The sequence below is a fragment of the Canis lupus genome, chromosome 2 (assembly GCF_003254725.2).
Source record: "Canis lupus dingo isolate Sandy chromosome 2, ASM325472v2, whole genome shotgun sequence".
Taxonomy (NCBI): Eukaryota; Metazoa; Chordata; class Mammalia; order Carnivora; family Canidae; genus Canis; species Canis lupus.
Genome location: NC_064244.1, coordinates 5,401,123 through 5,415,357, shown reverse-complemented (window position 1 = coordinate 5,415,357; position 14,235 = coordinate 5,401,123). Strand labels below are relative to the sequence as shown.

General features: G+C 40.2%; 2 protein-coding genes across 20 annotated transcripts in view; one reads left to right on the top strand and one right to left on the bottom strand.

Annotated features, from left to right (window-relative positions):
• Positions 1–6,904, bottom strand: part of ABI1 (abl interactor 1) — a 136,210-nt gene extending 129,306 nt beyond the window's left edge. The window contains exon 1 of the mRNA XM_049097014.1: positions 6,767–6,904. The gene's annotated coding sequence lies outside the window, so the exon portion shown is untranslated. The remainder of the gene's footprint in view (positions 1–6,766) is intronic.
• A 333-nt stretch (positions 6,905–7,237) lies between these two features.
• Positions 7,238–14,235, top strand: part of ACBD5 (acyl-CoA binding domain containing 5) — a 50,942-nt gene continuing 43,944 nt past the window's right edge. For 3 of the 19 annotated variants that reach the window (XM_035713441.2, XM_025463881.3, XM_035713439.2), the window contains exons 1-3: positions 7,238–7,301; positions 8,579–8,753; positions 13,695–13,815. In XM_035713441.2, coding sequence (XP_035569334.1) covers positions 8,678–8,753; positions 13,695–13,815 — 197 coding nt within the window. In that variant the 5' untranslated portion in view covers positions 7,238–7,301; positions 8,579–8,677. Of the gene's footprint in view, positions 7,302–7,354; positions 7,540–8,202; positions 8,405–8,578; positions 8,754–13,694; positions 13,816–14,235 lie in introns of those variants that run through there. The other 16 variants (XM_035713438.2, XM_025463879.3, XM_035713437.2 and 13 more) reach the window with 10 other exon arrangements.

The window sequence follows — 14,235 nt, the reverse complement described above, 5'->3', positions numbered from 1 at the left end:
GTGTTCTCATTGCTTTTATATAGGTGGTTAAGACTATTCCTAGGCTGCTGTTCTGAAAGTGCGTCCTTTCATTCATTTTATTTTATTTTACCTTTTAAAAAAGATTTTATTTATTTATTTTATTTATCCATTCATGAGAGACACACAGGGAGAGACAGAGACATAGGCAGAGGGAGAAAAAAGCAGGCTCCCTCTGGGAACCCGGTACGCGACTCCATCCCAGGACCTTGGGCCAAAGGCAGATGCTCAACCACTGAGCCACCCAGGCGTCCCCCTTTATTCGTTTTAAATATAACCTTGATCATCCACCAGCTGTGAGACTCTGGGGAAGTTACAGAAACCTTGCTAATTCCTATGTTTTGAAAATAATAAAATTAACCATCAGCTACTTAGCACACCACCCATTAAAAGTGAGTGTTCAGGAGATGATGCCTCCTCTGCTGAGGAGAAAGCACCAGGAATCTGCCTCCTGCTCAGCAGGGAATCTGTTTCTCCCTGTCCCTCTGTCACTCCCCTTGCTTGGGCTCTCTCACTCTCGCTCTTTCTCAAATAATTAAAATCTTAAGAAAGAAAAAAAATCTTAAGAAAGAAAGAAAGAGAGAAAGAAAGAGAAAGAAAGAAAAAGAAAGAAGGAAAGAAAGAAAGGAAGAAAGAAAAGCAACTGCAAATATAAGAAATACTAGAAGTAACTACACATGCCCTGGGAAAGGCTCTGAAAAGACTTGAGAAAATCTTTAGTTCATGCCCCAGGCTGATCCTCAACAGACAGCATACAACAATCAGCAAACAGTAATAATAATCAAACACAATAACAAAAAATAGGAAACCCTGGGGACTGGAGAATCTGGTACCCAGAGTTAGCACATTATTAGATTCAAATGCCCAGTAATCAACAACAACAACAACATCACATGGCATACAGTAAATATGGCCCATTCAATAAAGAACACAAAACAACAGCTAATGTCACCACTCATAAAGATCTAATTAATGACACATATACTAGAAAAAGTCTTTAAAACAACTGTTTTTAAAGATGCTCAAATAACTAAAGAAGGATGTGGAGAAAGTCAAGGAAGCATTGTGTGAACAAAATGAAAATATCAATAAATAGAAAAATCTAAAAAGAAAACAAAAATGGCTAATTTGCATTTGCCTATTGGTTAGCGATGTTGAGGATCATTTAATGTGCTTACTGACTATTTGCATACTTATCTCAGAGAAATGTCTATTCAAGCTCTTTGCCCATATTAAAATCTGATTTTTTTTTAAGATTTTTTTTATTCATGAGAGACACACAGAGACAGAGGCAGAGACAGAGGCAGAGGGAGAAGCAGTCTCCATTCAGGGAGCCCAATGTGGAACTCGATCCTGGGACCCCGGAATCACACCCTGAGCTGAAGGCAGACGCTTAACTGCTGAGCCATCCAGGCACCCCAAAATCTGATTGTTTTTGTTGAGTTGCGGGAACTAGTCTTTTAAGAGGAGGCATTTCAAATCAGGGGAGAAAAAAGGATTATTCAATAAGCAATGTTGGGCAATTGGGTAAAATTCTATAAAAAATTAAAAATTGTCACATTTTTCCTGTTTTTTATTTTTTTTCCTGTTTTTTTTTTTTAAGATTTATTTATTTATGATAGACAGAGAGAGAGAGAGAGAGGCAGAGACACAGGCAGAGGGAGAAGCAGGCTCCATGCTGGGAGCCCAACGCAGAACTTGATCCCAGGACTCCAGGATCGCGCCCTGGGCCAAAGGCAGGCGCGAAACCGCTGAGCCACCCAGGGATCCCTCCTGTTTGTTTTTTAAAGGGAAACAAAATATTTGGATAAAAACCTTTTATACACCATACCCAGTCCCTCCAACCACCAATGTAATCATTAGCATGAATTTATTGTTTCTCTTTTTTTAATAAAGATTTTATTTATTCATGAGACACACAGAGAGAGAGAGAGAGAGGCAGAGACATAGGCAGAGGGAGAAGCAGGCCCCCTGTGGGGAGTCTGATGTGGGACTGGATTCCAGGACCCTGGAATCACAACCTGAGCCAAAGACAGGTGCTCAACCATTGAGCCACCCAGGTGTTCTTTATCATTTATCTTCTTATTGAAAAATAACTTTATATACTAAGTTGGCATAAACTATAATTCTGTTTTGTGTGTTCTATATATTCTAAATATATTCTTGAGATTCATATAGTCTCCTATATTCTTTTTCATTGTTACATAGTATTTCATTGTTCCAATGTTCCATATTTCATTATATATTCTCCATTTGAAGGTGTTTTGGTTGTTTCCAATGTTTCATACTACAAACAGCTATCTGATGAATATATCCTTCTATCTGTCTCCATGTACACACCAGTGAAGGTTTTCTAGAATTTATGCTAGAAAAGGAGATTGCTTCATTATTAAGTATGTATATTTTTCGTTTTTAGTAGAAAACATCAAATTGGTCTCCAGTAGGTTGTATCAATTTACATTCTCATTAGGAGAGCATGAGAGTTCCAAATGCTCATATTCTCACCAGTATTTTATACTGTCAGACCTAAGATCATTAGTAGGACTGAGGAATAAAACGTGGTATTTCGCTGTTGTTTTAATTTGCATTTCCCTGATTATTATAGAGCTTATCTTCCCATTTGTGTTTTTGGCCATTTATTTTTCCTCTTCTGCTATGTGCCAGTCTTTTCCCATATCCATTTTTCTATTGAGTTTTTTGTCCTTTGGTTTTTTTGTTTGTTTGTTTGTTTTTAATTTATTTTTTATTGGTGTTCAATTTACTAACATACAGAATAACCCCCAGTGCCCGTCACCCATTCACTCACACCCCCCGCCCTCCTCTTCTACCACCCCTAGTTCGTTTCCCAGAGTTAGCAGTCTTTACGTTCTGTTTTCCTTTCTGATATTTCCCACACATTTCTTCTCCCTTCCCTTATATTCCCTTTCACTATTATTTATATTCCCCAAATGAATGAGAACATATAATGTTTGTCCTTCTCCGACTGACTTACTTCACTCAGCGTCCTTTGGTTTTAATTAACTATAAGAGTTCTTCATTCTGTACGAAAGATTTTTTTATCCATTACAGACTGTTTCAGTCAGAAATTCCATTTTGCTTTAAGCAACAAAACTCTTACAGTATGACAAATGTTTATTTTTTTCTTGGATCAGGAGATTTTGCCCAGACCCTGGTAGACTGGTAGAGGTGTTCATGATGTTACCAAGGATCCAAGTTCCTCTTCTCTTTCCATTTTCACCTCCATGTACATGGCTTTTATCATTATGGAACAAGATAGCTGCTATACTTCTATCTACCTCACAAAATTTCAGGAATAAGAAGTATGAAGGAAAAAGGCAGAGGCTAAAAAAGGGCAAAGGGGTGTTCCAGCTAAATCTTTACCCATTAAAAACCTTCACAGAATGGGGATCCCTGAGTGCTCAGCAGTTCAGCACCTGCCTTTGGCCCAGGGTGTGGTCCTGGAGTCCCGGGATCCAGTCCCGCGTCGGGCTCCTGGCGTGCAGCCTGCTTCTCCCTCTGCCTGTGTCTCTGCCTCTATCATGAATAAATAAATAAAATCTTATTAAAAAAAAAAAAAAAACCTTCACAGAAGCACTATTAACCAATGTCTATTATATACATAAACCAGACCAGTGACTGACACATGGCTACCTTTAGCTGTAGGAGAGTCTAGGATTTTGAATTTTGGGTTTTTTTTTATAGTCTCCACAAAGACAAGGGGAAGGGAGATGGATTTGAAGACTGTATCACTCAACACGTATTGAAAGTACTCTCTCCAAATCTATAGTACGCTTTAATTTTATATATGTATCTTCTTTCACACCAGAGTTTTTAAATCTTGATATAGTCAAATGTGTTGTTATGTGCTGAATGTTTATGTCTACCCTAAATTCATAGCCTGAAACTCTTTACCCCAGTGTTATACTTTTGGAGGTGGGAAATTTGGGGAGATAATTAGATTTATATTAGGCCATGAAGCTAGGACTCCTTTTTAAGATTTTATTAATTTGAGAGAGTGAGTTAGCAAGTGAGAGAGCACAAAGCAGGGGGAGCTTTAGAGGCAGATAGAGAAGCAGGCTCCTTGCTGAGCAGGGAGCCTGACATGCCTCCATCCCAGGACCCTGGGACCATGATCTGAGACAAAGGCAGATGCTTAACTGAATGAGCCACCCAGGTACCCCTGTTAGATGCTTAAATATTCATCTTTCTATATATTCCTGGAACAAATTTTGGCTACTTTAAAAGTAAAAATTAGAATAATTTGGTGAGTTTGTATTGGGTCATTATTTTTAGAGAAGCTACAATTACATCTCCCAGAATGCCCTTCTCTGTATTGTTCTAAATTAGGGTTGACCATAAGAATTTATGTGAGATTTGGCAGATAGGAGTCAAGCAGCTCTGAAGGGCATTAGGTATGGAGTAGCACCTTGACCCACTTTCCCAAGTCTTAGGTCAGGCATGAGTTCAGCTCCATGAAGACTGGTATCATTTCGTTCTGAAGGTCATCCATGTCATCTAGTTTAGACGCAGTGAGAGAGAACATAGAATTCAATTTGTCCTCACTGGTTTCAGTTTGTCTTTGTTCTGCCCTACTTCATGTAAGTTCTTGACTACAAGACACACTATAGCAATTTTAAGCTCCCCTCCAGACACAATGGCAATAGCTTCTCATAAACTCTTCAGTAGCTCCCATAATTATATAAGTCTAATCCCTGTAACTAATCTATTGTACTATATCAATCATAATGGTTGTGCTTTCTTGATCAAATTGTAGTTGATAGAAAAATATAGTCTTTATGGATTTGTTTTTTTTCTAAAGATTTTATTTATTTATTCATGAGAGGCACAGAGAGAGAGGCAGAGACGTAGATAGAGGGAGATGCAGGCTCCTTGCAGGGAGCCTAATTCAGGACTCGATCCTGGGAAGGGGATCATGCCCTGAGCCAAAGGCAGATGCTCAACCGCTGAGCCACCCAGGCATCTCAAAGATTTTATTTTTAAGTAATCTCTATACCGGGATCCCTGGGTGGCGCAGCGGTTTGGCGCCTGCCTTTGGCCCAGGGCGCTATCCTGGAGACCCGGGATCGAATCCCACATCGGGCTCCCGGTGCATGGAGCCTGCTTCTTCCTCTGCCTGTGTCTCTGCGCCTCTCTCTCTCTGTGACTATCATAAATAAATAAAAATTAAAAAAAAAAAAAAAGTAATCTCTATACCCATTGCAGGGCTGGAACTTACAACCCTGAGATCAAGAGTCACATGTTCTACCAATTGAGCCTGCCAGGTGTCCCTATGTGTACAATTTTTTTAAGTGTAAATTTTAAATGAAGTATAATATACACAAAGAAAAATAAACCTTTTTTTTTTTCTAAAGAGAGCAAAAGATTTTCTTTTTTTTTTCTTTTGAGTATAGTTGACTATACTCAACTAAAAGTTGTAACACAGTGTTACATTAGTTTCAGGTATATAATTTAGTGATTTGACACAAAAATGTACTATTTTACCTTTTTTATGGTCATGAGGGAGAAGTGGGCTTATTCTTAATTAAAATATCTCTAGAAAAACACCATCAAGAATGCTTAATTTATCTGGTTCTTTGGTGGCTTAGTATGTTAGGTATCCGCTTTCTTTTTCTTTTCTTTTTTTTTTTGGGGGGGGGTATCTGCTTTCCACTCAGGTTATGATCCTGGGGTCCTGGGATGAAGCGCTGCATCAGGTGCTCTGCTCAGCAGGGAGCCTGGTTCTCCCTCTGTCTGCCAACCCCACCTGCTCTATTAAATGAATAAATATTTTTTTTAAAAAAGAATGCTTCATTTATTTGGTGATCATTTAGTACGTCCAAACACTCAATCATTATGTTTTACACCTGAAACTAATAGGTTATGTGTCAATTCAATCTCAAAAGAACAATGCTTCATAGTAGGCACTGCTCTGAAGATACTGAAAGACAACCAGTGTTCCATGAGATGTATTTTAGGTAGAATTACAGGCTGTTCAGGTAAATGGAAGGCAGCTTAGGAACGGATCAATCCACCATATTCATCAGTGTGTTTCAGTAGGAGTTACCGTATATAAACCAGCACTGTTATATGAAAGTGCTTACTTTTAAAATACCTTTATCTGAATAATCCCAATTTCCTTTCTCCTTATGCTATTCTCCTTGATTCGAAATCCATACTACCTGCAAATGGAAATTCCATAAAAACCACTGACAGAAAATTCTTATTCATCCTTACCTAAAGACCAGAATACTATACATTTCTTACTCCATAAACTTAACGAAGAGTTGTCAAAATGAAGTCTTAGATTAGAAATCTAAGCTCTTGGGACGCCTGGGTGGCTCAGTGGTTGAGCGTCTGCCTTTGGCTCAGGTCATGATCCGGGGTCCTGGGATCTGGGATCCAGTCCCCTACCAGGCTCCCCGCAGGGAGTCTGATTCTCCCTCTGCTTGTGTCTCTGCCTCTCTCTGTGTCTCTCATGAATAGATAAAAAAAAATTTTTTTAAAGAAAAAAAATCTAAGCTCTTTCATGAGTATGCATGATTCAACAGACTGGAACTGAAGTGAATATGATAAAAAAAAAAAAAAAAGGACATACAGGAAGCAGCAGATATAACACATAAATCCTTCCTAGTTTGAATAAATTACAAACAAACAAAAAATGGCTAGTCTTTCACTTTAGTGTCCTGGAATAAGTCCAAGATCTAAAAAGCACGAGTTTTATGGACTGACTCCTGGTTTTGTTACTTACTGAATTGTGGGACCTTGGGCTAATCAGTTACCGTGAGCCTCATTTCCTCACTCGTAAACACCCTATTGCCTTTTGGAACAGGTGCCATTCTCCTGGCAAACACCGGGCACTCACAAAAGCGGTAGTTCTTTATCACCCAAATGGCGCTCGTTTTCATATACTCGCCCTCAAAGTTAGTAAGCAATCAGGAGCAAAGAATTAGAGCCCAGTTCTCCGAATCACACCAGCTCACACCAGGGTACCCTCGAAGGCGTCACCGAGGGTCTCTTTCGGTGGAAGTGGATGTGGCATTAGAAGGGGCCCGGGGGCGCGACGCAGCGGGGAAGAAGGATTTCCGCCGCAACCGCCAAAGCAACCGCGGGCCGGAGACACCGAACCGGAACTGGTGAGAAGTACGCCTGCCGCGGAGGGAGGTAATGCGGAAGCGCCGCAGAGGGGGTTGGGGGACTACGTTTCCCATAAGTCCACGGGGCAGGGCGAGGGGCGGGCGGGCGACTGGGACAATACCGGACGGGCCTTGCCTGGTAATGCCAAGGTAAAAGCCGGTTGTGCGGCTCGGAGGGAAGAGCACCTTACAGTCTGCGCTTAGATATCTGCTAGTAGCCCTCCTAACCCACCCCAAACTGACAGTGATTTCCTGGCAATTCGGGGATTTCCGGGCCGCAGGACTCCATCCCTAAAACGCGTATCAGTACCTCCCCCCTCCCTCCACCCCCCAGTGGGCCTGGGGGAGGTTCCAGGTGCCTGAGGTCGCGGGGCGCTATACTGGAAAGGTGAGGGCCCAGGGTCCCGTTTCGAGGGCTGACAGTCCGTTCTGGGTCCTCAGTGCCTCCTCCCTCGAGCCGTGTGACCTATTAAATGGCGCTGGAGCTGGACTGTGCCCGGTTCCCCGGGTGGGAGGACAGCAGTGGTGCCGGGGAAACTGCCCTCCTTCCCACCCCCAACCCTGAGCTCCCAATCCGGTCTGGCGGCCGGCGATCTTCCTGCTCCTTGGGGGGCTCTCGGACGTTCTCGACTCGAGGCAGCCCAAGCCCTGCTAAAACACTGATGCAGCACCTCTAATTCCTTCCTCTGTTAGGGTGCTGGCAAGACTGCCAATGCAGAGGCTGAGTAGCTTGCTCCAAGAGCTCGAGGTTCGCACCGAGTCTCTGCGGACCTAAAGCCCTTTGCTCACGTCCCTGCACAGTCCTCAGGCCGTAACTTCAGAGTTCAGGCGCTGTGAACCGCAGGGTCCTTTTTATATTTTCCCCCAACGGTACGGACTCTCGCTCGGCCCTTTGAGCCCAGGTGCGCCGGTACCGACGCGGCGGTCCCGCCCGTTCCAAAAGCGAGGACCCGAGCCGTCGCCCTTGCGGCCTTGCCTTCCTCCCAGGCGCCACCCGGTCGCCTGGCGGCAGCGCTCGCCGCGGGCTGCGACGCGAGGCGGGGGGTGGAGTCGGCGGAGCGGCCGCGGCAGCAGCGAGTGGGTCCGGTGGTGGCGCTGGGGCGGGGCCGCGAGGAGGGCGCCGGCTGACCCACGGACCCCGCCGGGATGGGGAGAGTGGCTGCTCCGCCAGGGTCCTGCGGGTGGGGGAGCGGCTCGGCGACCGCGGCTGGCCGGAGCCCTTCCGCGCTGTGCTAGAGATGCTCTTCCTCTCGGTGAGTGGTCGTTCGTTCTCGGCCGCGCGGCCTAGGTCACGCCCCGGGGAGGAGGAAAGAGCCGGGCCGCCTCGGTCCGTGCGGCCTGGAGGGCAGGGCCACGGGGCGCTGACTCGCTGCGTGGGCCTCCTCCTCCTTGGGCATGTTGATCCGCGGCTGCGCTCCATGTTCCAGTTTCATGCAGGCTCCTGGGGAAGCTGGTGCTGCTGCTGCTGCCTGATTCCAGCCGACAGACCTTGGGACCGGGAGCGGGGCCGGCGCTGGCGGCTGGAGATGGCGGACACGAGATCCGTGCACGAAACCAGGTTTGAGGCGGCGGTGAAGGTGATCCAGAGTTTGCCGAAAAATGGTAAGTGCGCTGGGCTCCCGCAGCCCAGCTCCAGAAGCCTCCTGCAGAGGCCCGAGGCCCCAGTTCCCGAACGTCGCCTCTTTGAACCTTCTCTCGGCTGGTAGACTTGCTAATTTAACCTACTTCGCTTCTGCGTTTACAACGAATGTAATTGGAGGGCAGGTGAAGAATGGGAATTAATTACCTGCTGATCTTGCAAGCTCGAGACGAATCTATTATCCAGCTTTTGAGTAGTTGCTATTGCTGAAAACAAAAGTCTGTCACTTAATGACTGCGGATTTGGGTATGTTTAAAAAAAAAACAAAACTGGGTGGGGGATGCCTGGTGCCGCCTACTCATAAACTGCACTATTTAAGCCTTTCAAAAACTTTTGATGTGAAGGCAGGGAAAGGAAAGAAGAGCTAAATTCATTTGTAAAATGATTTATTTTAATACATACATGTATTTGTGACTTTTTTCAAGTGTGCTGTCCTCTGTATTCTTGTGCTCTCTTTCTTATACTTATATTGGGCCTTCCTTGCAGCTTAGGAGAAAAGTCATTTCAGTTCTTTTGTATTTAAGATTTTTCAGACTCCTTTCAAAATTTTTCTCCTCCTTATCCTTGGCTTTCAGCAGTTTGACTGTGATGTGTCCAGGTGTGGTTTTCTTCAAATTTATCTTGTTAAGAGTTTACAGAGCTTTTTGCATTTGTCATTTTATGTGCTTGACCAAAGTTGGGGACAAAGTTTAAAGCCTTTAAGATATTTTTTCCTTTGGAGAGGCTTGGCAAAAACAACTCTTATCTTTTACTTCGTATCCTTCTTCACTATAGGAATTATTTTTCACAATTAACTTGTATTTTCTGACGATGCTTCTTAAAGCACTATTACTGTGCCAGAGCATAAAATTCACTGAATACATCGTTAGCATATTTTTACAGTATTTCGTATGTTTTCTGTTTTAATTAATCATGAGTTGACTTGGTAATGACTATTCAACATGGTTTAATAAAAATTCATTAAGTGCAAATTCAAAAGGTTTTGAAAACAAATATACACAAAATAGTATTCTTTTTGTAATCTCAAACGTCAGACTGGAGGAGGAACGTCTGAGATTGTGAAGGGGTTGAAAGATAAAAGAAAGATAAGAAAAAAAGAAAAAAGTGAATGAACAATATGTAAAGAAATAATATAGGAACTTATTTAGCTATTGGTTTTTAAAATGCCTGATTAAGAGGGTTTATAAAAAGGCATCATTCTAAGAGTTTTACATAAGTTGTAGCATCATCCTTTCTCTTAAACCAATATTTTTCTAATTTTTTGAAAATTGTTAAAGGTAGAACTTAACATCTCTAGTCTATTTTTTTGGGTATATATAATGTATTAAGAAATCTGTGTAAATATGAACTGTATAAACATAGCATTTAAGAAGCTATTGCAAAGTTAAGATATCCTGGCAAATGGCACCTGAGTTGGATAATATTCAGTATACTGTTATCCCCTGAAATTAAACTGATATTAATTGAAGCTGGAAGTATTGTTATAATGAATTAAAATTTTTTATAATAATACCTTTTAACAGGTGTCTGCCCTGAACAGTTTTGCAAAGAGTAATATCTTACAGTTAGTTCCTTGGCCTTTATTTAAGGTCTAAGGTTACAATGAATCATGTAGGATCTATGTTTGATTTACCCTTGGCCTTTAGAAATTTAAATTCTTAGGGGACACATGGGTGGCTCAGTGGTTGGGCTTCTGCTCTCAGCTCAGGATGTGATCCCAGGGTCCTGGGATCAAGTTCCACATCTGGCTCCCTGCAGGGAGCCTGCTTCTCCCTCTGCCTATGTCTCTGCCTCTCTCTCTCTCTTTCTCTCCATGTCTCTCATAAATAAATAAGTAAAATCTTAAAATAAAAAAGAAATTTAAATTCTTAGATGACATTTTAAATACAAATATCAAATATAGTATGTGTGAGCTCCTTAAGAACAGATTATATTTTATCTGGTGTTTATATATAGATTATATTCAATACATTATCAATTTTTGCTGTAATCTATTCTAATGTATATGTCACTCATCTTAAACTTTTAAATCTTATTTTGATTTACTGTAGATACTATGAGTTGAATCTCTTGGTGTTTTAAATTTAGATTTGTGTTATTTAATAGGTAACCATTTAAAAAATACTTCTTCAAATAAAACTTTATTTCAAAGCTTAAAAAAATATGTAGCCATTTTAACTGTAATTTCCCTATGTTTTTTAACCTATGTTATACCAAAGAGGACAATATTATTGAAATAATGTATCTAATAGATACTCCTAAAGGAGTATATATGATATAGAATTGTTATTGTGGTTTTGGAATTAATTATTCATTCTTGCCCATACCTGAAACACCAGCTCTCAGCTTGTCTGTGCTGTAATTTTCACAATGTTTATAAACTACTAGTTTTTGATTACTACACACTATTTGTTATGCAATCTATAAAGTTTTTAAAAATATCTTTTTACAGTTTTTATTTTTGTAATAATTTTGTATAAAAATAACATACAAACAGAATGTAAAAAATTTTAAAACACAAGCAAACAGGAAAATAAAAATAATCTCTATGCTTAGTATCTCCAGAAATATCTTCTTTAACATTTTGGTGTGTTTCCTTCTATTCTGCTTTTGATGCATATAAATATTTTGCAAAAATGAATTGTATTTGATATGCTATTTTTATTTTATTTTTTAAAAGATTTATTTATTTTGTTAGTTGAGAGAGAAAGCACGAGTTGAGAGGAGAGGCAGAGGGATAGGGAGAAACGAACTCTGCTGAGCAGGAAGCCCGATGTAGGGTTTGATCCCAGGACCTTGGTATCATGACCTGAGCCAAAGGCAGACTCTTTTTTTTTTTTTTTTTTTCAAGAGAATATTAAATCGTTTATTGATTACACATGATAATGGACGATACACAAGCTTTAATCCCATCTATAATTTTATCTGATACCATAATTCAATTTAGATATATTGCATAGGATGTGCCAACAATCATAATAACCAAATAAACTCCAGGACTTTGCTTGGGTGACCCTTTTAACGGTGAACTCCAGGTCACAACACATTAACTGTCAGTTCAACCACACCAAGGTTTGTGGAGACAATGGCTTCTGTGCCCAAGCAGGTTGCAAATAAATTTCGAGTGGAACCTGGCATCACCCTGAAGGAATTCTAACTTCACACTGTTGGGGTAGTTTACCAAGATGGCTTCAGAGTAGACTAACTTTACACAGCACATTTAAAAAAAGACACATTTATTCAGCGTCATGATCAGACTATTACATTTAGCAATCAACAGCATGGGTGCAAAAAAAAAAATCTACATTAAAACCCTTTGTTGGAATGCTTTACACTTTCCACAGAACAGAAACTAAAATAACCTGTTATACAATTAGTCACAAATACAGTCCTCGAGTTTTTTGCCCATACACATGAGTATTGTCTAAAACATGTCTTCTTTGTAGCAGCTAGGCCCTGCCACCACTGTGCTTGGCTGAGTTCACAAATCTGTTGTAACCAAAGGCAGACTCTTAACCAACTGAGCCACCCATGCCCCTGGATATGCTATTTTTGAACTACTGGTTTGTTTGTGTGTTTGTTTTTATTTTTTCATTTTATAATAGATTGTGAAACTTTTCTCAAGCCATTCTTTGTATTTTCATAATATATAATTTGTAAGGGCTGTAGTTATAAATCATCCAGTTGTATATATGTATATACGTATCATAATTATTTTGGCATTACCTATTATAAAACATTGGCATTCTGATTTTCCTTGTTATGAAATATTGCAACTTATAGTACTAATGCATACAATAAATTTTTAAAAGGTTACCTTTTATAAAAAGGTTATAGGTATGTTAGAGACATGTATGCACACTGATTTTCAAAGAAATTGATGTGTTCAAAATTACAAAGGTAGGAAGTGTGAAATCTCTTTTATCTTGGATTGATTCTTTTTCTATCACAGCACACACTGGTTGACTTTAGTCAAACTTCCTTATCCATTAAGAAATTGAAATTTGGCCAAGAGAGTTGAATTTCTTTTTTTTTTTTTTTTGAGTTGAATTTCTTAATATTGAAGTTTCATTAAGCAGACTGTACATTTAACTTTTTCACTTATGCTAGGCAGTTTGATTTGTCACTATCCTTGTTTAGAAAATACCTTATTAATAGTTGCATAATGCAGCTATTCTGTATTTTCATATATTGCTTTTTGAAATGATATTTTCCAGTTAGTTACATCTAGAGCATATTTGTTCATTTATCCTTTTATTTATTGAACTATGTTAGGCATTGTTATTAAAGTGTAACAATCTCCAGAGTTTTTTTTTTTTTTTAAGATTTTACTTATTTATTTATGAGAGACACAGAGAGAGAGGCAGAGACATGGGCAGAGGGAGAAGCAGGCTCCGTGCGGGGAGCCTAATGTGGTACTCCATCCTGGAACCCCGGGATCATGCCCTGAGCCAAAGGCAGACATTCAACTGCTGAGCCACTCAGGTGCCCCAAGAGTTTTATTTTCTTTTATTATTATTTTTTTCTTTTTAAAGATTTATTTATTCATTCATTCAGAGAGAGCGAAGAGAGAGGCAGAGACACAGGTAGAGGGAGAAGCAGGCTCCATGCAGGAAGCCCGATGTGGGACTCGATCCTGGGTCTCCAGGATCACACCCCGGGCTGCAGGCAGCGCTAAACCGCTGCGCCACTGGGGCTGCCTGAGTTTTTTTTTTTTTTTTTTAAATTAGAGGACTAAAGCAACTTACAGAGCCATGACATTTGTTTCTATAAGACAAATAAGTGATTATCTGAACTATTAATGAAATATTTAAAAATCACTATTATTATAACTGAGCTGATTTATAGCTTTAGATTGTCAATTGTATTCTCCAGGTGATCTGTTTTTGATATGTTTCCAATAGGTTCATTTCAGCCAACAAATGAAATGATGCTCAAGTTCTATAGCTTCTATAAGCAGGCAACTGAAGGACCGTGTAAACTTTCAAGGCCTGGATTCTGGGATCCTATTGGAAGATATAAATGGTAATTTCATATAGGGAGCTATGAAAGGAATTTTATTTTAATGACATAATTATCATATGACTTATTTATGTGGTTACATATTATTCTGAGCAGATACTGTTCTAGCGTATTGGATCCGATTTTTATCCTCCGCGTTCTTTTAACACAATTTCATATGAAGAGAAAAGTCTTGGGGAAGAGAGGAAAACAGTAAAACCAAAAAGGACAGGTGTATCAAAGATAAAAAAATCATTTTCAGGTAGTCTTTCCTTTTAGGAGTTTTTTTCATTTTATTGTAAGAAGAGCAACTCCCAAGAGCAGTTAAACTCTCCTGCCTCTTTTACCAAGAAAAATAATGACTTTTACTTGCCAAGTGACACTGTTTACTTTGAGCCTTTAGGTGATAAGTAACTAGGCACATGCTGTGCTAACTTTTGGTCT